Source organism: Oncorhynchus tshawytscha, linkage group LG10 (genome assembly GCF_018296145.1).
Source record: "Oncorhynchus tshawytscha isolate Ot180627B linkage group LG10, Otsh_v2.0, whole genome shotgun sequence".
NCBI lineage: Eukaryota > Metazoa > Chordata > Actinopteri > Salmoniformes > Salmonidae > Oncorhynchus > Oncorhynchus tshawytscha.
The window spans coordinates 53641696-53667214 of NC_056438.1; the positions used below are offsets into that span (position 1 = coordinate 53641696).

At 40.7% G+C, this 25519-nt stretch overlaps 1 protein-coding gene across 7 annotated transcripts in view; it reads left to right on the plus strand.

The window, feature by feature from the left end:
• LOC112260440 (high affinity cAMP-specific 3',5'-cyclic phosphodiesterase 7A) overlaps positions 1-25519 on the plus strand; it is a 47689-nt gene that overhangs the window by 4086 nt on the left and 18084 nt on the right. For 2 of the 7 annotated variants that reach the window (XM_024435553.2, XM_024435554.2), the window contains exon 1: positions 12920-13056. The exons of 4 other annotated variants lie outside the window; for them this stretch is intronic. In XM_024435553.2, the coding sequence (XP_024291321.1) occupies positions 12997-13056 (60 nt within the window). In that variant the 5' untranslated portion in view covers positions 12920-12996. Of the gene's footprint in view, positions 1-12919; positions 13057-25519 lie in introns of those variants that run through there. One more of the 7 variants, XM_024435555.2, reaches the window with a different exon arrangement.

Sequence of the window (25519 nt, forward strand, 5' to 3'; positions counted from 1 at the left end):
TGGGTCAGAAGTTTACATACACTAAGTTGACTGTGCCTTTAAACATCTTGAAAATTCCTGAAAATGATGTCATGGCTTTAGAAGCTTCTGATAGGCTAATTGATGTCATTTGAGTCAATTGGAGGTGTACCCGTGGATGTATTTCAAGGCCTACCTTCAAACTCAGTGCCTCTTTGCTTGACATCATGGGGAAATCAGCCAAGACCTCAGAAAACATTTGTAGACCCCCACAAGTCTGGTTCATCCTTGGGAGCAATTTCCAAATGCCTGAAGGTACCACGTTCAACTGTACAAACAATAGTATGCAAGTATAAACACAGTGGGACCACTCAGCCATCATACCGCTCAGGAAGGAGACGCGTTCTGTCTCCTAGAGATTAATGTACTTTTGGTGCGAAAAGTGCAAATCAATCCCAGAACAGCAGCAAAGGACCTTGTGAAGATGCTGGAGGAAACCGGTACAAATGTATCTACATCCACAGTAAAACAAGTCCTATATTGAAATAACCGGAAAAGCCGCTCAGCAAGGAAGAAGCCACTGCTCCAAAACTGCCATAAAAAGCCAGACTACGGTTTGCAACTGCACATGGGGACAAGATCGTACTTTTTGGGGAAATGTCCTCTGGTCTGATGAAACAAAAATAGAACTGTTTGGCCATAATGACCATCGTTATGTTTGGAAGATAAAGGGGGAGGCATGCAAGCCGAAGAACACCATCCCAACTGTGAAGCACGGGGGTGGCAGCATCATGTTGTGGGGGTGCTTTGCTGCAGGAGGGACTGGTGCACTTCACAAAATAGATGGCACCATGAGGTAGGAAAATGATGTAGATATATTGAAGCAACATCTCAAGACATCCATCAGGAAGGGAAGGCTTGGTCGCAAATGGATCTTCCAAATGGACAATGACCCCAAGCATACTTACAAAGTTGTGGCAAAATGTCTTAAGGACAACAAAGTCAAGGTATTGGAGTGGCCAACACAAAGCCATGACTTCAATCCTATAGAACATTTGTGGGCAGAACTGAAAAAGCGTGGTGGGCAAGGAGGCATACAAACCTGACTCAGTTACACCAGCTCTGTCAGGAGGAATGGGCCAAAATTCACCCAACTTATTGTGCAAAGCTTGTGGAAGTCTACCTGAAACATTTGACCCAAGTTAAACAATTTAACGGCAATGCTACCAAATACTAATTGAGTGTATGTAAACTTCTGACCCATTGGGAATGCGATGGAAAAAAAATAAAAGCTGAAATACATAATTCTCTCTGCTATTATTCTGACATTTCACATTCTTAAAATGAAGTGGTGATCCTAACTGACCTAAAACAGGTCATTTTTACTATGATTAAATGTCAGAAATGTGTCTTGTCGTTGTTGGTAATCAAGCATACTACTGTAGTTTCTTCTGCAAACTTGATGATTGAGTTGGGGGCGACCCAGGTGGTGTCCAGCACCCAGTTGCACAGGGCGGGGTCGAGACCCAGGGTCTCAAGCTTAATGATGAGTTTGAAGGGTACTATGGTGTTGAATGCTGAGCTGTAGTCAATGAACAGCATTCTTACATAGGTATTCCTCTTGTTCAGATGGGATAGGGCAGTGTGATGGCGATTGTATCGTCTGTGGACCTATTGGGGCGGTAAGCAAATTGGAGTGGGTGGAGGTGATATGATCCTTGACTAGTCTCTCAAAGCAATTCATGATGACAGAAGTGAGTGCTACAGGGCGATAGTCATTTAGTTCAGCTTCCTTAGCTTTCTTTGGAATCAGCATCTGTTACTGCCACTCCTTGGTGTTGAACCATCCATGCAGAAGGGGTACATATTGGGATGGCCTGGTGTACTCTGGAGGTTTCTATGCCCCATATGACCTCTGTCTGCATCTGTATGGCAGATATACTGTAGTAGAAGCCTGCTGACACTTTAACAAACAAACCTACAGAAAAAGGAAAAACGCATAATATCCACACCATAACCTTAAAGTATACACAAAGCTGTTATTTTAATCAAACTGCTCAATCTAAGTAGCCATAATAAAGGACATTGGATAACACTTCAAGTGGAAATGACAGCCCTTTAATTACTTTGTGAAACAAGTGACTAATATTACATTCCAAGTTTATGCTACAAAACCAACTTTATAAGAGGTTTTAAAAATAGGTTCTATTTGACTCAACGTTCCATGACTTACACTAAGGCATTGTGGGCAGAATAGATGGATGCAGTTCAATGCATAATTCATATAATTCACCAATACATTTCTTGCTAGTCCATAAAATATTGCCATCAGGTTGTAAATCACAGCTGGCCTGGTACATTGTTTGCTGCCTCCATTTGTGATGCACTGTTTCAATAACTCAATATTTTGGACAAAAACGAACGAAATTGAACTAAAGCTGGGAATGTCAATACAATCAGACTAGCAAGGTCATTGATCTGAAGTGGGTGAGTGACTTGACTTTTTCCCGTCATTGTTTTTTTTGGTGGCTATACACAGCTAGAGATGCAGGTGTCATTTGGTTAGCTAGCAAGAACCTGAATGACTGTTATCCAGTTAGCTAGCATATCTCTTGCCTTCGCAAATTCACTCTGGCTATCTAGCTACTCCGATTTCAGAGTACTCTCGTCTGAATGTGCCAGAGCTCAGAATAACTGCCGAATTTACAAACGTGCAACAGCCGCTGAATATGACTGTCAGTAAACAAAGACAGGCAAAAAAAACGTTCTAGTTAGTAATGAATGCTCTGGACAACATGTAAACAGCCTAACCAGTTCAGTTAGGGTGAGTAAAATGGTCAGCGTGGGGTGTTCTCACAATTGTATCTGCGAGTAGCAAGCTAGCTAATTTTAGCCAGTTCGCTTGGGTACTTGGTTGGGACAAGCGTGCATTGGCAGGCAAGCTGCAGAAGGATGAGCAGGCTACAATTCCCCGTTGCTTATCAGTGCAGCATTGACAGCCTACTAGCTGAAAGTTGGAGAGGGTTTATCTTATGTTCCTTCGTTAGATTTTTAGCACATCTTGCTCTGGCTGGCATTAGTTATTGATGTTGATTGATGTGCATAACTGAGGGGGAGAGAGCCTACCTTTTCAGTTGTTTGATCTGACTGTAAAGTTCCCCAATGTAAGAGGACTCTCGTGGTATTTGCAGAAATCCATTCAGGTGTATTTTGTGACATTTAGTGAATGCATTCTAATGATCTAAAGTTGCGCTGTTGCAACTGCCTGTAAACACACAGTCCAGTTCAAAGTGAATGATGGAAGGCCTGTGTGGCAAATGGCTTGTTTGTATAAAGGCCTACTGTAGCTCTGACTGGCTATGGCGCACAGGTCTGCGTAAACTCCGGTCCTGGACGAGACATGTTTTTATTCAGTTTTATTTACTGCAGTGTCTATTAATCGCTTTCCCACTCTATATTGCTATAGCATTTTCACAAATGCCTTAGTATACGTACAGTGAGGGGGAAAAAAGTTTTGATCCCCTGCTGATTTTGTACGTTTGCACACTGACAAAGAAATGATCCGTCTATAAATGTAATGGTAGGTTTATTTGAACAGTGAGAGACAGAATAACAACAAAAAAATCCAGAAAAACGCATATCAAAAATGTTAAATTGATTTGCATTTTAATGAGGGAAATAAGTATATGGACCCCTCTGCAAAACATGACTTAGTGCTTGGTGGCAAAACCCTTGTTGGCAATCAGAGGTCAGACGTTTCTTGTAGTTGTCCACCAGGTTTGCACACATCTCAGGAGGGATTTTGTCCCACTCGTCTTTGCAGATCTTCCCCGCAGTCATTAAGGTTTCGAGGCTGACATTTGGCAACTCGAACCTTCAGCTACCTCCACAGGTTTTCTATGGGATTAAGGTCTGGAGACTGGCTAGGCTACTCCAGGACCTTAATGTGCTTCTTCTTGAGCCACTCCTTTTTGTTGCCTTGGCTGAATGTTTTGGGTCATTGTCATGCTGGAATACCCATCCACGACCCATTTTCAATGCCCTGGCTGAGGGAAGGAGGTTCTCACCCAATATTTGACGGTACATGGCCCCATCCATCATCCCTTTGATGCGGTGAAGTTGTCATGTCCCCTTAGCAGAAAAACACCCCCAAAGCATAATTTTTCCACCTCCATGTTTGACGGTGGGGATGGTGTTCTTGGGGTCATAGGCAGCATTCCATCTCCTCCAAACACGGCAAATTGAGTTAATGCCAAAGAGCTCCATTTTGGTCTCATCTGACCACAACACTTTCACCCTGTTGTCTTCTGAATCATTCAGATGTTAATTGGCAAACTTCAGACGGGCATGTATATGTGCTTTCTTGAGCAGGGGGACCTTGCGGGCGCTGCAGGATTTCAGTCCTTCACGGCGTAGTGTGTTACCAATTGTTTTCTTGGTTACAATGGTCGCAGCTGCCTTGAGATCATTGACAAGATCCTCCTGTGTAGTTCTGGGCTGATTCCTCACCGTTCTCATGATCATTGCAACTCCACGAGGTGAGATCTTGCATGGAGCCCCAGGCCGAGGGAGATTGACAGTTCTTTTGTGTTTCTTCCATTTGCGAATAATCGCACCAACTGTTGTCACCTTCTCACCAAGCTGCTTGGCGATGGTCTTGTAGCCCATTCCAGCCGTGTGTAGGTCTACAATCTTGTCCCTGACATCCTTGCAGAACTCTTTGGTCTTGGCCATGGTGGAGAGTTTGGAATCTGATTGATTGCTTCTGTGGACAGGTGTCTTTTATACAGGTAATAAACTGAGATTAGGAGCACTCCCTTTAAGAGTGTGCTCCTAATCTCAGCTCGTTACCTGTATAAAAGACACCTGGGAGCCAGAAATCTTTCTGATTGAGAGGTGATCAAATACTTATTTCCCTTATTAAAATACAAATTAATTTATAACATTTTTGATATGTGTTTTTCTGGATGTTTTTGTTATTCTGTCTCTCACTGTTCAAATAAACCTACCATTAAAATTATAGACTGATCATTTCTTTGTCAGTGGGCAAATGTACAAAATCAGCAGGGGATCAAAAACTTTTTTCCCTCACTATAAACGTAATAAAATGACCGTATCGAAGTGCTTGCTTGTCAGAAAATATAAAAAGTGTAATGTTCTTTCTGGGGGTGTATATGAACATATTTGAATAAGATTCCATGTTGCTAAAATGCTGTCAGTTCCACTTTAAGGTGGTTGTAAAGATACAAAAAAAATATTTGGTGCATGTGAGCCATTTGATTTGAAAGGGTTTATGATAGAGTTCGACCCATTTTATGATTTTTCAACGCCGATACCGATTTATTGGAGGACCAAAAGTTGATACCAATTTTAATCGGCCGATTTAAATAAAAATAATAACAATAAAAAAAATATTTAAAATAAAAAAAAATAAATATATATATATCACACACACACACACACACACACACACACACACAGTGGGGCCCAAAAATATTTAGTCAGCCACCAATTGTGCAAGTTCTCCCACTTCCCAAAACGATGAGAGGCCTGTAATTTTTTATCATAGGGACACGTCAACTATGACAGACAAAATGAGATAAATTCATAAAAAATCCTACAATGTGATTTTCTGGATTTTTTTTTCTCATTTTGTCTGTCATAGTTGAAGTGTACCTATGATGAAAATTACAGTCCTCTCATATTTTTAAGTGGGAGAACTTGCACAATTGGTGGCTGACTAAATACTTTTTTTGCCCCACGTGTGTGTGTGTGTTATATATATATATATTTTTTATTTTTTTTTTTTAAATATTTTTTTTATTTTTTGTATTGTTATTATTTTTATTTAAATCGGCCGATTAAAATTGGTATCAACTTTTGGTCCTCCAATAAATATAAAAATCATAAAATGGGTCGAACTATCATAAACCCTTTTTTTGTTTTTTTTTGTTTGTAATAATGACAATTACAACAATACTGAATGGACACTTTCATTTTAACTTAATATAATACATAACATCAATTTAGTCTCAAATAAATAATGAAACCTGTTCAATTTGGTTTAAATAATGGAAAAACACAGTGTTGGAGAAGAAAGTAAAAGTGCAATATCTGCCATGAACAAAAGCTCCTTGCTCAGAACATGTGAATGCTAGTGGTTCTTTTTATTATGAGAATTCAATTATTGCAGTTAAGAAGTTGTAGTTATTATAGGAATTATAGCACTATTTCTCTCTCTACCATTTGTATTTCAAATACCTTTGACCAGGGGTCCTTAAACTTTTTCAGCCTGGGACCCAGATGAGAAATTCTGTGTTTTCCTGGGACCCAAGCTTAGGAAAATATGCAACTATACCTAAATATTGGTACATTTCATTGCCCTTATGCCTAAAAAACTGCAATATAGACAAAAACAAATAACACTGAAATACCCATAAATCTTTTCATGTTTATTTTTCCCCATTTAAAAACACTCTTACATACCTGTCTAGGTTGGAACTGTTGCTGTTAAAATACAATAAATAATTTAATTCTGAACTGGAATAAACGGATTGATCACATCACACAGATGTTTAATACACTTAATTATTAGGTAAAATGTAGTTAGTCATTAACAACCAGCTGTTTTGCTACTTTTATTGAAAGAAAACCGTAGACTATACTTGATTTGTTTCTTTCCTAGCGTTAGCATCTGCTAACATGCAGATACCCATAGACTTCCTGTCGATACCCATAGACTTCCTGTCGATACCCATAGACTTCCTGTCGATACCCATAGACTTCCTGTCGATACCCCATAGACTTCCTGTCTTCCTGTCGATACCCATAGACCTCCTGTCGATACCCATAGACTTCCTGTCGACTTCCTGTCCCATAGACTTCCTGTCGATACCCATAGACTTCCTGTCGATACCCATAGACTTGCTGTCGATACCCATAGACTTGCTGTCGATACCCATAGACTTGCTGTCGATACCCATAGACTTGCTGTCGATACCCATAGACTTGCTGTCATTGCGCTAATGCTAGCTCTAATGCTAAACTACCTCTAACTTCCTTCATACTGGACACAGAGACATACAAATGGTATCCACAAGTTCACATGACTGGTGAAGTAGATAAAGGGCTTCATGGCCAAAATCCCGAAGTATCCCTTTAAAAGTTTCTGAGGTGTTTCATTCTTTTAGTTGAAGACATCATCATTGTGTAAAGTTGTTTTCTGTTATTAGAGATATTCTCTTCATATTCATACTTGATCAAAGTGAGGTTAAATTGTTATATGTTTACATAATAAGATTGCAAATGGAACTATTCAGGAGGTAGATATGACATGATGGTCCTTACCTCACACTTCACCTCCAACTCCCCTGCATCACTCTGTGTTCTGTGAGAGGCCAGTAAGGGTCTGTGATTAGTTTATGAACCCCTCACAATGCTCCAGTCCAGACTGTTTGCCTTTCCCCTATATTGCTGATTGTCTTTTATGGCCCTCCATGAGCCAGACCTCATGGTCTGTTCCATTAAGAGAAGGGCCCATCCAGTGTAGACACACACACACACCCTCTGAAGTGGGATTTACTACAGGTAACACACTGGAAGGAATGCGGAGATGCTCAAGCTGCTTTTCACACTGAAGTGCCACAATTCATGGGGATACTTTGAATTTGTGAAGCACCTTAGAACAATTTTAGCTCTTGTTTCTTTTACAGTTTAGAGACTGAATGTGTTTTAGGGACAGGCCACACAAAGGCTAAGGGAGAGTTAATCTCTCCTGTACTTTCCTCCTCTTTTAGCTTTATTAGTTACATCGCTGTAGTCAGCCAGCCCACTAGAACTGAAGGTTTACTTGCCCTAGAGTAATAGCCCAGACTAATAAACCTGATTGGTCTGTCTGCTTGATTGATGGATACAATTCAGATTTTAAATGTCAAGGCACCTCCAACACCGAGTCATTTGCTGCAATGGACTTACTGTACAGCTACAGCATAATGAAGATTACAGTCCAGGTATTTCCTGAGTTGCTCAGTGACGCAGATGCTGTGCATTTTTTCAGAAGCACGCCAGAATGTGTCATCTGCTGTGGGAAGTGAATAATCTGTTTTAGCTGTCTAGTCATGTAGCCATGTACTCATCAGACTAGCTTGTAGTTAATAGATATGGCTGTCTAAGGTGTGTGCATACTAAACTTTGCTCAGATGTTTAGACCTTATGAATAATACAGGATGATGCAGATGGAGATAAGGAGACTGCTGTTGAATGAGCCAGTGACGTCAAGATGTGTCAAGATGCTGCATGAGTGATGTGGGTAGGACTAGGGAGCCTGTTGAAACATGACAGCCAAAGCCTGTGTGATTGTGTGTCCATAGTTGAACCACATCAAAGGCATCTGATCTGACTGACAGTCATCTGAATTGAACATTTTGAAATTGAGACCCTGACTGAGCCCCCCCAAAAAAAAAAGCTACAGTCCAAGTCAATAGTTTGGACACACCTACTCATTTCATGTTGTTACTATTTTCTACATTGTGGAATAACAGTGTAGACATCACAATTATGAAATGACACATATGGAATCCATGTAGTAACCAAAAAAGTGTTAAACATTCTTCAAAGTAGCCACCATTTGCCTTGATGACAGCTTTGCACACTCTTAGCGTTTTCTCAACCAGCTTCATGAGGTAGTCACTGGAATGCATTTCAATTAGCAGTTGTGCCTTGATAGAAGTTAATTTGTGGAATTTCTTTCCTTCTTAATGCGTTTGAGCCAATCAGTTGTGTTGTGACAAGGTAGGGGTGGTATATAGAAGATAGCATTATTTGGTAAAACACCAAGTTCATATTGTGGCAAGAACAGCTCAAATATGCAAAGAGAAACGACAATCCATCATTACTTTAAGACATGAAGGTCAGTCAATTTGGAAAATGTCAAGAACTTTGACAGTTTCTTCAAGTCCTACCTACATCCTAAGGTTCTATGCAAAATAGGGGGAGATGATGGTACACTACATGTTACAGTATGCATTCCACGGGCCAGTGCTTGATAGGATAGCCTTGTTCGAGCTTCAGGTAAATTTACCTGTCATACTGTTTGTGGATGAGTGTCCTGTCAGATTTGAATATATGGTCAACTTTAGTTTGCATGAAGTCTGAATTTGCATATTTTGACAGCTTTGAGGCCTAAAGGAAGGCTGAACTGATACTAAACGCAAGCCCAGGTTTCGTCCTAATAATCTGTCCTTTGATAAAGAAATGTTTATCTTCTGACCTTATTTTTCAACCAGTTTCATTTGCTTGTTTGTGTCATGCCAAACCGGAATTACAGTTCAAACCAGTCTTCTTTCAATCCAGCTCACACATGCTTTCAAACTAGTCTCCTCTTCAAAGCTCACAGATGATTTCAGAAAGAAATGCCTTGTAAATCCTTGAATGGGAGCGCCTAGGACACGTCTTAATATATTATTGTAGCTCTCCCCAACCCGCCAGAAACATGATGAGCTGGAAAAACAAACAAACCTGTGTTATGCTGTTTCCAGCACTCTGATGGCTTTATCATCATCACACGTGACTATGGAACAGAAGCTATGTTGAAAAATGGCACCCTGTTCTCCATATAGTGCACTATTGACCACAGCCCTTTGGGCCCTGTTCAAAAGTAGTGCAAAGGGGTGCCATTTGGGATGTAGACAGAGACATGTCCAGTATGAGAGAGCTTGCTGTCGTCACATTATTCAACTGGAAAGTATTATGTGGAATATTATCTATAGTGCGTTTGGGAAAGTATTCAGACCCCTTGACTTTTTCCACATTTTGCTACGTTACAGCCTTATTCTAAAATGGATTAAAAAAGGTTTTTAAATCCTCAATCTACACACAGTACCCCATAATGACAAAGCGAAAAACCATCAACCCCGACCAACCATCCTCCTTTCTTTTTTTGCCTTAAGTAACCTTCTGTCTTATGTAACCATGCTAAACGTAACATATCATACTAATTTTAATGTCCAGGATTGACTTTTCCTATATTACATTTAGTCTATGAGACCAGGTTGCCCACTCAATCTTAATCGGCTCCTTAGTTGCTGGACCGCCACTAGGCACAGATGGTATGTGGTTTTGTAGGCTTTCCAATGTGCCTTCAGAAAGTATGGATTAAATAACAACAAATCCTCAGAAATCTACACAAAATACCCAATAATGATAAAGCAAAAACAGGTTTTTAGAAATGTTTGCAAATTTATTACACCTTATTTACATATGTATTCAGACCCTTTGCTATGAGACTCGAAATTGAGCTCAGGTGCATCCTGTTTCCATTGATCATCCTTGAGATGTTTCTACGACTTGATTGGAATCCACCTGTGGTAAATTCAATTGATTGGACATGATTTGGACATGAAAGAAACACACCTGTCTATAAAAGGCACATGACAGCCCGTTTGGAGTTTGCCAAAAGGCACCTAAAGGACTCTCAGACCATGAGAAACAATATTCTCAGGTCTTATGAAACCAAGATTGAACTCTTTGGCCTGAATGCCAAGCGTCACGTCTGGAGGAAACCTGGCACCATCCCTACGGTGAAGCATGGTGGTGGCAGCATCATGCTGTGGGGATGTTTTTCAGTGGCAGTTACTGGGAGACTAGTCATGATCGAGGGAAAGATGAACAGAGCAAAGTACAGAGAGATTGTTGATGAATACTTGCTCCAGAGTACTCAGGACCTCACTGGGGCGAAGGTTGACCTTCCAACAGGACAACAACCCTAAGCACACAGCCAAGACACCGCAGAAGTGGCTTCAGGACAAGTCTCTGAATGTCCTTGAGTGGCCTAGCCAGAGCCCGGACTTGAACCCGATCTAACACCTCTGGAGAGACCTGAAAATAGCTGTGCAGTGACGCTCCCCATCCAACCTGACAGAGCTTGAAAGGATCTGCAGAGAAGAATGAACAATAACATTTAATTTGATTTATTTGGGAACTTTGCCCAAATAAATAAAATTAAACGTTATTGGTCACATACACATTTTAGCGTCCTAGCCAAGAAGACTCAAGGCTGTAATCGCTGCCAAAGGTGCTTCAACAAAGGACTGAGTAAAGTGTCTGAATACTTATGTAAATTTCATATTTCAGTTTATTTTTAATACATTTTCAAAAATGTCTAAAAAAACAGATTTTGCTTTGTTTTTATGGGGAATTGTTAGAATAAGGCTGTAACGTAACAATGTGGAAAAAGTCAAGCGGTCTAAATATTTTCTGAATCCGCTGTATCTCATAAGTGGATTATCTATGAAAGAGCTTATTTTACACAGTTGCTCTGCATGCAGCTGTTTTGACACTGCACATTTAGTTTTTATATTCCCATTTCCACCAAATGGAAAAGAGGTAGTTAACTCTACAACTGACTTTTGGTTGATATTTAGGCCTGCTTTCAAATGTCTGCAATCGTTTTTAATAAAAAATTTGAGTAACTAACCTTTTGAAATATGACATGTTTAACATTGAGGTCTGTTTGTCATTTTAATATTTTCTAGGAGTAGGCATTTATCGTAGAGAAATCGGAACCGTCTTCACCACTAGTGTATTCGTGGCCCCTCAATGACACTGAAGTCGAGGGAATAATCAGGAAACATCCCAAGTGTCCTGTTAGCTAGATTTTAGAGTGGAATCATTTGCGTAGCTGTCCTTGCAGGGACTCTGTTGCTGCATGGAGGATGACAATTTCCCAAGACTTCCTGTGCCGTTGGTTTGAGGCCCTTGCCTGATGATGGCGTGTGATGGTGGTCTATTTCTGGTCCCCTTTCACCACACTTATCAGCTGTGATGTCGACGTATGTTGAGGGTCTAATTCGGGCTGTGCGCTGCCTGAGTATGAGGGCATACCTAACCCTGTTTTGGGACAGCATTTATTCAAGGCTACAGACCCAGAGGGTCTCAGAAACTTTTCCCTTTGTCTCTCTTCCTACAATAATCGGCCAGACTGACTTGTATTGTGTAAGATTGTAACTTATGTTAATGGTATAACTGATTCTTTCTCTAAGTTTATGTTGCAAAAGGAGCCACATTGTTCTGATGACGTTAAGTGCATAGTAGAACAAAGACTTGGGAATGTCAGTGATCTCATTCCCCTCATGTTTAATTTGGGCTTATTATCAGAGATCATTTCTCATAGTATAAACCTTTTGTCTTCATCTTGGCAGCAGAACCCACGTTTTTACATTGTAGGACTCGTGTTGCTATGGCAAACTCAAATATGTGTACCTTAAGTGCAGGGAAAGAACACTGGTATGATCCTGGTCCTTGGTTGTGATTCTAACAAGGGGGATTTCCTAGAAGGTAGGTCATTTGACCCCAGCACACAGTTCGTTTGGACTACTAGGTATCACTGCCTTCTTATCAACACAGTTGATTTGACTAAAAGGATATCTCTGCCATTGTGTGTCCCATGTTTCATATTGACAATTCATATGTACTGTATGCCAACTCTCCAAACCGCCATGCCTTTAGCAAGGCACACATACTGTTGAAGCCAGGCTATGCAGTCATCTCCTTCTGACCTTTTTGGATTCTCAAACCCTTACGTCATGAATAACGTGACATTGAGGTGTAGTAATGTTGGTACACCTTGTCCTCTCTACCCCCCCCCCTTCTCTGTGTCAGTGTTTATGATGGTGTTTGGCCGTTGCCACAGTGCATCACCATCAGTCCATATGGGGCTGAAGGGAGAGAGCGTGGTCTGTGCCCCTCACACCAGCCCTTCGGTCGACTGGCAGTCAGTCAGCCAGCCCAGCCAGTCAGTCTGTCAGGCAGTCCCTGGAGTGTTAGGACTGGGCAGTCAGTCAGGTGATAGGTAGCTAGCGCTGGAGCTAAGACAGCTGCACAAGGCTCTGCTTACTCTCTGTCTGTCCCCTTCTGCCTGCCTGGGCCTTGAGCTGTCCTTTGTCTGCCTGTCTGCTAATATTTATCCGGGCTGGACCCACGACACAGAAACACGAATGTACATCCAGGGAGAGGGAGTATGATCCTCGGCCACACGGTCCAATGGGAATTGTACTGATCTGGTCCTTAGTTATGATTCTAACAAGGTGGATTTCCCACAAGGTAGGTCCTCTGACACTAGCAGACAGTCAGTTTGGACTACTAGGTAAACTGCCTCTTTATCAACACTGAGTTGATTTGACTTTGAAAAGGATATCTCTAGCACAGACCGATGACTGTGTGTCTGTTTACTGCCTTACTAGGAAAGGAGGTGTGGTGAGTTACTATGAGCTCACGTTGTGATGGTGTGTACAGTATGTCTGCTATTTTCAGGGACTGATAGTTTGAGGGTGTTTTTTATTTTGGCTGGTTTCATCAGGAACAGTTAAGACTTGGTAATGATACAGCGTAAGCAGAATACCACATTGGATTGAAGTAAAATATTGTTATGAGTAGTTTTGTCAAGTGTTTTTAGTTTAGGACACCAGTGAGGACCTGTTAAGGTTCCATCATGATTTGGGTTTTCCATGACAAAAGCTCTGTCCAAAATCATTGAGGCATCTTTGGGTGGTGGGAAAGTGAGTGGTGCCATTGGAGTGGTTCTCTTTGCTCCATGTGGTTTGTGTGATTTTTCCCAGTGGCCAATACTGAAACCCATCCTGTTGCTGCTAATTAGACAGCATTCTCTGGGTGAGCAATTTCCCACAGGCCAGCTGTGTTTTAGCTTCATTAGCTGAAACTGAGCTTGGTCAAGGGTTTGGACAACAGTACTGGGAATCTATCACAGATCCCTTTTAAATACGTACTTTACCAAGAAGAGGCACATTTAAATGTGAGTTTGTATTGAGAGTTTGACTACCATCTTAATTATAGGTCAAAGTTAAAGACAGTGATTTTTGTGTATGTAAGAAGTGGTAGTTCTAGTTGTTGTAGTAGGATAAATCCATATGAATTCCATAACATCTTCACAGCATCCTTTTTGATTTAAACAAACATTTCCATGCATGTTTGCCCATGGATGAAGTGGTCAGAAAGTAACTTTTAGACCTGAATGCCAAAACATTCAGGAGATAAAGGTGCTCAAAGTTGACCCATTTTGCGCACCAAATTGCAGTGGTCTGAAGGGATAGGTCCATTCTATGGATTATATTTCTATGATTGAAATGACACGCACCCTGTTTTCAAGAGCATGTTATGTCTCAACTGATGGCGGGCACAAAACGAAAACCTCAGATTATTTCTAAGCTACAATTTATGAGAATATGAAAAATGAGACTGTACGCATTTTTTGATAATTGACAATTAAGCTTAATAAATGACATAAATTGTAAAAGAACAGTTTGACAACCCTGTTTGTAAGCTTTTAAATGATATCAATCTCAACCGTTTCTATTTTCCAGTGATGAAGACATGGATGTCTCCATGGTATGGTGGGGTATGCAAAATGGGTCAACTTTGAGCACCTTTATCTCTTGAATTCTTTTTGCATTCAGGTCCGAAAACTCACTTTCTGACCACTTCTTCCATGGGCAATCATATATGGAAATTTTTGTTTATATCAAAAGGGATGCTGTGAAGATGTTGTTGAATTCAAATGGATTTACCCTATTGTAATATTAGTAGCAGAAGTAGTAGTTGGTTTATAGGTTTATTGATTTAGCAGTAGAGTAGAATCATAAGCATATCATCCATTTCACAAGACATAACATATACTGCACATAGTGTACATTGCAGTTCTTTTTTGGCTTATTTTATTGGTGGCTTAAAAGATGAGGTCTTGATAGCACAGACCATTTGTAGCTTGTCTTAGGAGTTTTGTGATGGATGGAACAGAGTTGAAATAAAATATCTGAATGTGATGTTGAGTTGGAAGAAATTATGGGTAACAAGGAATACCATTGCATTTCTGTTCATTCACCAAACTTGCTGGGTTTTCACAACACTGTACCACTGTGTGATGTTTTAAAGGATGTTGTATCAATACCAAATGTCTGAGTTTAATTTTGACAACCATGGAATCAATCATGATGACATACTGAGATTTACTGAATTCTGAAGCCAGTCCACTTGCATTGAGAGCAATCGTCTGAGCAGAGAGTATTTTATTCCTACTCTTATGGGTAAACATAAAAGCTATGCATGAAGCCTCTTTGGTTATAAGAGTCCCACCTAGTCGACAGATATTTAGGAGACCTCATGAGGTGTCAGTGGCTACTGTGTCACATGCAGTTGCTTTGATATTTTATATATGATCAACCCATATATAACATATGTTATGCCTTTGGAGCACAATAACAGGTTGTTAAAAAACATACGTGAACATACGTTATGCCTTTGGAGGACAATAACAGGTTGTTAAAAAATATGCCTAGCAGTTGGGTAATTAAAAGCGTCTAGGTGCCAATGTTAACTTTGTGTTGAATGAAAATTATAGACCCTTCAAATGTTTTATGCAACATTATCGGCAAGTTTTTGGATGCCAAACTGCCAAAGCGTTGTTAAATGGTAGTGACGAGTGTGTTGATTTAACGGTAATATTATAGGACCTTTTCTGAGATGCTTTGTGGATACGGGCCCAGAATCGTGAGCAGCAGTCATGTGTTGACTTGTGAATGTAGCATTGAATGTCAAGCATTTTAATAGGAGCGAGTGGCATGAGGGATGGAGGCATATGTCCGTCCCAGCCTGACAGACGCCACAGTGTTTGGAGTGCAGCGAGGCAAGCCGGTAGTGACGCACGCTGGGCCTGACACAGCCCTCATAGCTCCATGTGACAAGATGCCAGTTGCTTGTCTGGATAGCTTGTGTGAAGCACATATGGGCATGGTAAGGTTGGTTGTCTAACAGCCTCCTTCCCTGTGAGAGCCTGATAAACCCCGGCTCTGGCTGCCATAAACAGAACTGATTTGTGTGAACACTGGCGTTGTTTGTGTAAACACTGGCGCCTTCAAACCAAGGTTTTAATATACTGCTTTGTCTGTTTAGTTCATATTAGATTAGCTTTTTTTAAACAAAAGCCCAGGCTGTATGTAATGTAGTAGTATTGTGTCTGCCCATAAACTACAACTCTGCTGTTTGTGCAATTGCCAGTATCTGGCTTGAATTGAGGATGATAAACTAGAGAGAGGATGAGTCGGACATCGACGTCTCTCTCCCAGACAAATTAAACAACTTCTTTGCGCACTTTGAGGACAATACAGTGCCACCGACATGGCCCACTACCAAAGACTGTGGGCTCTCCTGCAACGCGGCTGACGTGAGTAAAACATTTAAACATGTTAACCCTTGCAAAGCTGCTGGCCCAGATGGCATCCCTAGCCGCGTCCTCAGAGCATCCGCCGACCAGCTGGCTGGTGCATTTATGGACATATTCAATCAATCCCTATCCCAGTCTGCTGTTCCCACATGCTTCAAGATGGCCACCATTGTTCCTGTTCCCAAGGAAACTAAACTAAATGACTATCGCCCTATAGCACTCACTTCTGTCATCATGAAGTGCTTTGAGAGAATAGTCAAGGATCATATCACCTCCACTTTACCTGATACCATAGACCCACTCCAATTTGCTTACCGCCCCAATAGGTCCACAGACGATGCAATCACCGTCACACTTCACACTGCCCTATCCCATCTGGACAGGAGGAATAACTATGTAAGAATGCTGTTCATTGACTACAGCTCAGCATTCAACACCATAGTACCCTCCAAACTCATCATTAAGCTTGAGACCCTGGGTCTCGACCCGGCCCTGTGCAGCTGGGTCCTGGACTTCCTGACAGGCCACCCCCAGGTGGTGATACTCAACACTGGGGCCCCACAAGTGTGTGTTCTCAGCCCTCTCCTGTAATCCCTGTCACCCATGACTGCGTGGCCATGCACGCCTCCAACTCAATCATCAAGTTTGCAGATTACACTACAGCAGTAGGCTTGATTACCAACAATGACAAGACAGCCTACAGGGAGGAGGTGAGGGCCCTCGGAGTGTGGTGTCAGGAAAATAACCTCTCACTCAACGTCAACAAAACAAAGGAGATGATCGTGGACCAGGAACCAGCAGAGTGAGCATCCCCCTATCCACATCGACGGGACAGTCCTGGAGAAGGTGGAACATTTTAAGTACCTCGGTGTACACATCATGGACAAACTGAAATGGTCCACCCACATAGACAGCGTGGTGAAGAAGGCACAGCAGCTCCTCTTCAACCTCATGAGGCTGAAGAAATATGACTTGTCACCTAAAACCCTCACTGTGAACCCTGCTATCATCCAGTACAGGTACATCAAAGCTGGGACCAAGAGACTGAAAAACAGCTTCTATCTCAAGGCCATCAGACTGTTAAACAGCCATCACTAACATAGACTCAAATCACTGGCCGCTTTAATAAATGTTTTTAATAATGGTATCACTAGTCACTTTAAATAATGCCACTTTGATAATGTTTACATATCCTACATTACTTATCTCATGTGTATATACTGTATTTTATATCATCTATTGCATCTTGCCTATGCCGCACGGCCATCACATCCATATAATTATATGTGCATATTCTTATTCCATCCCCTTGCATTGTGTGTGTGTGTGTGTGTGTGTTAAGGTAGTCGTTGTGAATTTGTTAGATTACTTGTTAGATATTACTGCACTGTCGGAACTAGAAGCACAAGCATTTAGCTACACTGATTCAGCCCCATACATTATGATGGAATAGATTACTCTCACTCAATAAAAGAATAGTGAAGTAGTACAATGTCAAATCTGTGTCAGCATACTGTATCATTAGCTGCCACATAAACACAATTGGATAACACTCCGCTAACAGACACAGGGAGCAGCCAGTATTAACAATAACACTGTCAAACTTTGGCAAGGCTTCTCTTCTCAAAGATAATCAAGCGGAATAGACGTGCTTTGATGTGTCAACAAAATCTTTGGCATGTTTTCTTGTCTCATAGTTCATACAACTGACTGTTGAACCCTTTACACTGCTACCCGTATACAGGTTGAAAATGGCAGATTGGGGTACTAAGTGGAATGTGGTGGCTGTACAGTAACATGCTATATGCTGTATGGGTTTTGACTGACATCTGTTCTGATTTGCCCCATCCCTTCTGTTAATTGGGAATGAGGGAAATGCTATAAATTAAGATCATTATGTATTTTGTAAGATGAGACGTTGAGGCTTGAATACCTCTTTGATGTCATACAAGCAAGCCAAACATCCATGAGTCAAAATGTGCACTTCACATTTCATATCATAAAACTCATGTCATATACAGTGTCAATGTTTATGATCACTATGTGTGGTGTACAGTTACAAGATGACATGGCGTCATAAATACCATGGGTTGTTGTGAAGAAAATGTGCCGCGGCACAACTGAATGCACTCATGACCCCTTTCTATGAGCACCATAATTATGATCTATTTGTCAGAATTGCCTTTTGAAAGCCTAACACTGTAAGATCGTATTTTATAACTTAGCTAGTCATGTTGGCAATAGAACAAGCTTTCAAATCATGCCCACCTGACCCAGATTGCAATTTATAATGGGCTGTTTTTGGATTGCATGAACAACAGTAATTGTGTGATGGCGAGGATGCAGGGTTGTGCTCCAAATGAATCAACTACAAATGTGCTTGCGCAAGTTCATCAATGTCACAACCAGGAGAGCTAAACAAAATAAGTGTGTGTGTGTGTGTGTGTGTGTAAAAGTGCAATATGTGCCATGTAAAAAAGCAAATGTTTAAGTTCCTTGCTCAGAACATATGAAAGCTGGTGGTTCAATATTCCCAGTTCTTCAATATTCCCAGATAAGATGTTTTAGGTTGTAGTTTTTCCAGGAATTATGACGCGTTAACTATTTATCTCTCTACCATTTTGTATTTCATATACCTTTGACTATTGGATGTTCTTATAGGTACTTTAGTATTGCCAGCCTAATCTCGGGAGTTGATAGGCTTGAAGTCATAAACAGCGCTGTGAATCAGGCATTGCTAAGAGCTGCTGGTAAACGCAATAAAGTGCTGTTTGAATGAATACTTACGAGCATGTTGCTACCTACCACCGCTCAGTCAGACTGCTCTATTAAATATCAAATCATAGACTTAATTATAATAAACACAGAAATACGTTAATCATTAATATGGTCAAATCCAGAAACTATCATTTCGAAAACAAAACGTTTATTCTTTCAGTGAAATACGGAACCGTTCCTTATTTTATCAAACAGGTGGCAACCCTAAGTCTAAATATTGCTGTTACATTGCACAACCTTCAATGTTATGTCATAATTATGTAAAATTCAGGCAAATTAATTACGGTCACACAGTTAGCAACGGGCCATACGGCCCAAACTGTTGCATATACCCTGACTCTGCTTGCACTGAAAGCAAGAGAAGTGACACAATTTCCCTAGTTAATTTTGCCTGCTAACATGCATTTCTTTTAACTAAATATGCAGGTTTAAAAAAATAGACTTCTGTGTATTGATTTTAAGAAAGGTATCGATGTTTATGGTTAGGTACATTTGTGCAACGATTGTGCTTTTTTTGCGAATGCGCTTTTGTTAAATCATCATCCATTTGGTGAAGTTGGCTGTGATTCGATGATAAATTAACAGGCACCGCATTGATCATATGCAATGCAGGACAAGCTAGTTAACCTAGTAATATCATCAACCATGTGTATTTAACTAGGGATTATGTGAACATTTTTATAAGATACGTTTAATGCTAGCTAGCAACTTACCTTGGCTCCTTGCAGCCACAAGGTCCTTTTGACACTGCACTCGCGTAACAGGTGGTCAGCCTGCCACGCAGTTTCCTCATGGATTGCAATGTAATTGGCATCCAAAAAGGCAGATTACCGATTGTTATGAAAACTTGAAATCGGGCCATGAATCGGCCATACAGTGGGGCAAAAAAGTATTTAGTCAGCCACCAATTGTGCAAGGTCTCCCACTTAAAAAGATGAGAGAGGCCTGCAATTTTCATCATAGGTACACTTCAACTATGACAGACAAAATGAGAAGAAAAAAATCCAGAAAATCACATTAGGATTTTTAATAAATTTATTTGCAAATTATGGTGGAAAATAATTATCTGGTCACTACAAACAAGCAAGATTTCTGGCTCTCACAGACCTGTAACTTCTTCTTTAAGAGACTCCTCTGTCCTCCACTCGTTACCTGTATTAATGGCACCTGTTTGAACTTGTTATCAGTATAAAAGACACCTGTCCACAACCTCAAACAGTCACACTCCAAACTCCACTATGGCCAAGACCAAAGAGCTGTTAAAGGACACCAGCAACAAAGTTGTAGACCTGCACCAGACTGAATCTGCAATAGGTAAGCAGCTTGGTTTGAAGAAATCAACTGTGGGAGCAATTATTAGGAAATGGAAGACATACAAGACCACTGATAATCTCCCTCGATCTTGGGCTCCACGCAAGATCTCACCCCCTGGGGTCAAAATGATCACAAGAACAGTGAGCAAAAATCCCAGAACCACACAGGGGGACCTAGTGAATGACCTGCAGAGAGCTGGGACCAAAGTAACAAAACCTACCATCAGTAACACACTACGCCGCCAGGGACTCAAATCCTGCAGTGCCAGACGTGTCCCCCTGCTTAAGCCAGTACATGTCCAGGCCCATCTGAAGTTTGCTAGAGAGCATTTGGATGATCCAGAAAGAGAATGTCATATGGTCAGATGAAACCAAAATAGAACTTTTTGGTAAAAACTCAACTCGTCGTGTTAGGAGGACAAAGAATGCTGAGTTGCATCCAAAGAACACCATACCTACTGTGAAGCATGGGGGTGGAAACATCGTGCTTTGGGGCTGTTTTTCTGCAAAGGGACCAGGACGACTGATCCGTGTAAAGGAAAGATTGAATGGGGCCATGTATCGTGAGATTTTGAGTGAAAACCTCCTTCCATCAGCAAGGGCATTGAAGATGAACCTTGACTGGGTCTTTCAGCATGGATCCCAAACACACCGCCCGGGCAACGAAGGAGTGGCTTCGTAAGAAGCATTTCAAGGTCCTGGAGTGGCCTAGGCAGTCTCCAGATCTCAACCCCAAAGAACATTTTTGGAGGAAGTTGAAAGTCCGTGTTGCCCAGCAACAGCCCCAAAACATCACTGCTCTAGAGGAGATCTGCATGGAGGAATGGGCCAAAATACCAGCAACAGTGTGTGAAAACCTTGTGAAGACTTACAGAAAACGTTTGACCTCTGTAATTGCCAACAAAGGGTATATAACAAAGTATTGAGAAACCTTTGTTATTGACCAAATACTTATTTTCCACCATATTTTGCAAATAAATTCATTAAAAATCCTACAATGTGATTTTCTGGATTTTTCTTTCTCATTTTGTCTCTCATATTTAGTGTCCCTATGATGAAAATTACAGGCCTCTCATCTTTTTAAGTGGGAGTACTTGCACAATTGGTGGCTGACTAAATACTTTTTTGCCCCACTGTATATATGCACACACACACACACATGCACACACACACACACACACACACACACACACACACACACACACACACACACACACACACACACACACACACTGCCTTCGGAAAGTATTCAGACCCTTAGATTTTTTCAGCATTTTGTTACGTTACAGCCTTATTATAAAATGTATTAAATAAATGTTTTTCCTCATGAATCTACACACAATACCCCATAATGACAAAGCAAAAACAAGTTTTTAGAAATTTTAGCAAATGTATTAAAACTGAAATACCTTATTTACATAAGTATTCAGACCCTTTGCTATGAGACTTGCAATTGAGCTCAGGTGCATCCTGTTTCCATTGATCATACTTGAGATGTTTCTACAACTTGATAGGTCCACCTGTGGTAAATTCAATTGATTGGACATGATTTGGAAAGGAACACACCAGGCTATATAAGGTCCCGCAGTTGACAGTGCCTGTCAGAGCAACAACCAAGCCATGAGGTCGAAGGAATTGTCCATAGAGCTCCGAGACAGGATTGTGTTGAGGCACAGATCTGGGGAAGGGTACCAAAAACGTTTTGCAGCATTGAAGGTCTCCAAGAACACAGTGGCCTCCATCATTCTTAAATAGAATAAGTTTGGATCCACCAAGACTCTTCCTAGAGCTGCTGCCTGCCAAACTGAGCAATCGGGGAAGAAGGGCCTTTGTCAGGGAGGTGACAAAGAATGCGATGGTCACTCTTGACAGAGCTTTAGAGTTCCTATGTGGAGATGGGAGAATCTTCCAGAAGGACAACCATCTCTTCAGCACTTCACCAATCAGGCCTTCATAGTCAAAAGGCACCTAAAGGACTCTGACCATGAGAAACAATATTCTCAGGTCTGAGGAAAACAAGATTGAAGTCTTTGGCCTGAATGTCATGTCTGGAGGAATCCTTGCACCATCCCATGGTGGTGGTAAAATCATACATTTGGTGATGTTTTGCAGTGGCATCTTCCAACAGGACAACAACCCTAAGCACACAGCCAAGACAATGCAGGAGTGGCTTCGGGAAAAGTCTCAATGTCCTTGAGTGGCCCAGCCAGAGCCCGATCGAACATCTCTGCAGAGACCTGAAAATAGCTGTGCATTGACGCTCCCCATCTAACCTCACGGAGCTTGAGAGGATCTGCAAATCAGAATGGGAGAAACTCCTCAAATACAGGTGTGCCAAGCTTGTAGTGTCATACCCAAGACGACTGGAGGCTGTAATCGCTGCCAATGGTGCTTCAACAAAGTACTGAGTAACGGCTCTGAATACTTATGTAAATAAGGTATTTCAGTTTGAATTTTTTGCACAAAATTCAAGAAACAGTTTTTGCTTTGTCATTCTGGGCTATTGTGTGTAGATTGATGAAGGAAAAAATGATTTTAATAAATTTTAGAGTAAGGCTGTAACGTAACAAAATGTGGAAAAGGTCAATGGGTCTGAATTCTTTCCAAATACACTGTGTTTGCGTGATGAAGAATAATAGTGAAGACATCAAAACTATGAAATAACACATGGAATCATGTAGTGACCCAAAAAGTGTTCAAATATAAAATATATTTTTATTTGTTGATGACAGCTTTGCACACACTTGGCATTCTCTCAACCAGCTTCATGAGGTACTTTTCACTTAACAGGTGTACCTTGTTGAAAGTTCATTTGTGGATTTTCTTTCCTTAATGTGTTTGAGACAATCAGTTGTGTTGTGACAAGGTAGGGGGTGGTATACAGAAGATGGCCCCATTTGGTAAAATATAGTTGAAGACTTTCCTTTGTGTCATAAAAATGTATTTAAATTGCTTAGGATCTTAGCACACTCCAACCCTTGTCATTTTTTTGTCTTATGTTGTACCTAGCCCACATTTTCCATGAGTAGTCTTATCGTGTTACCGAATGTATCCAGAGTGTTCTCAGATTTCGTTGTCAACAAAGTACAGTAAATGTAAAATGCACATAAAATCAACAGTTTAATGTTTGGATTCAGTCTTGTCAGTTGAACTGTTGTTCTCACCTTTTTGATCTAATCATTTCCCAATTATCTCCAAACTGTTGCCTTTTAATTGCTACCATGGTTATGCATATACTTTCAATTTAGCCCTGTCCATATAGGCCAATTCTCACGAGTATAAAAAGGGTTAAAGTAACAAATTACAGTACGTGTGATGCCTTAAACTAAGCACACAACACAGGCTTGTCCATACATGCACTAACATGGTTGATTCTAGTTCATTGCTGTGCTGGTTGCCTGCTACTCATGGTCAGTTGGTTTCATATAGCGTAGAAGCGCTTGATGACCCACCACCACAGTTTTGTGTCGTCTGTCAGATGGGCCATTCCAAACAAGGTTGGCCCAAAGATATTTATGATGTTTAGGATCTTCCTGAAATTAAATCCATAGAAAGGTCATTTGGTGGAAGGATGCATTTGGCATACCTTTTTAAAATCTGAATCCAAAATAACTATTGAAAAATAACAAATTAAAGTTGGGAAATGTGATTTTGGCCTTACCCAGGCCTTCTTTAAGACACTACAATGATGAGTCTGTAGATGCTACAGAACCAGTCTTTGGTCTCATTTGAAACTTACTGTGTGCTCTGGACTGTAAGTACTGTTTAGAGAAAGAATACAATTTCTGTACATTTCATTAATGGATACTAAAAAATATATGTAAATATCTTTAAAGTACCCTCAGCCGTTCTGCACAAGATTGAACTTCACTCAACCTTCTAAATTTCCCCTTTAGTTAACACCTAACAAAGTTTTCTTCTACTGTGGGAATTGCCAATATTAGCCACTTTCAATAAAACACACAAACAAAATGAACTATGCAAGACTTAGTTAGTATGCAAGGGATTTTCAAGTAGGCTGAACGCACCGGAGAAGGATTCTATTGCATTGACAGGCATGATTCTACAGACCAGTGCAGCATAACCAATCAGAGCTGCAGTATCTCTATATGCAAATAGACCATTGCCATACAGTATATGGATCTGTGCCATTCCTTTTGAACTGGACTGTGTTTACAGCATGAGTGGTCGCAAGTAGATGCGCTTGTTTTGAGATCTGCATGTAGCCACGTGTGCACATTTGTTTATATTCTTTGCTAATAAGTGAGTTAGTAGCCCAGTTATAGATCATTTCTAGTCATAAATGGGGGAGTGGTTGCTTCCGAACAGAGCATTTCTAGCCATCTTTAAAAAGCGAGTTAGGTAAAGAAATGTTTTTCTGTCTTAAAAGGGCAGTGTTGTATTTTGAGACCGGCTTGAATAAGGTAAGTAGCCAATAGGCAGGGGGTAGCATAGTTTGTCTGATTCACTGTAATAATGCTATGGGAATAATAATAATAATAATAATAATAATAATAATAATAATAATAATAATAATAACTTGTAAAGTGGTTTCTTTCATCAAACAACAAATCTTCAGTCACTTCCTTGTCTAAAAGACAAGTGGATAAACAGGTTGTCAAGCCCTGCATATTTTTTCAAAAAGTCTCACGGAATCGAGGCCTACATTGAACACCACACATTGGCTGCTACTGTAGGCTGAATGATTGAACAGCTATTTCCATGTTAAAATGTTATGGGATGCATTTTCTAAATTTTTTAATGTTAGGGCACTCTGATAGGCCTACATTATGATCCAATAGCCAGAGTAGCCTACTTGGCCACGGTTATAACTGTAACTTAAAGCGGGTACAGTCTGTGTTCACATAAAATGCACGCCAGAAGTTGCATAGAATTTTTATAACCTTCACGTTTGCATTCAGCAGACTTGAATTGTACTCAGTGCTGAAAAAAATGAGGGAACATTGTCTACAAGTACCACACATTTCAGGTCTTGTAATCTAAACTCAGTGCAAAGTCACATGCAAGACTGTATAAGTACAGCCACTGGCCAGAGAAGCCGGTATGGCATATGTCTTAAGCCTTTGCATTCAACAGCGCTTATGCGGGTAGGGCTTGGCTGATGGAGGAATATCAATTATGCAAATATGTTGAGCAGATTGACGTCATAGTTCGAATTTTATGCCATCTGGGGACACCCCGGTGAGCTGAGAGAGCATTTGCATCAGAGGGCAAGGGG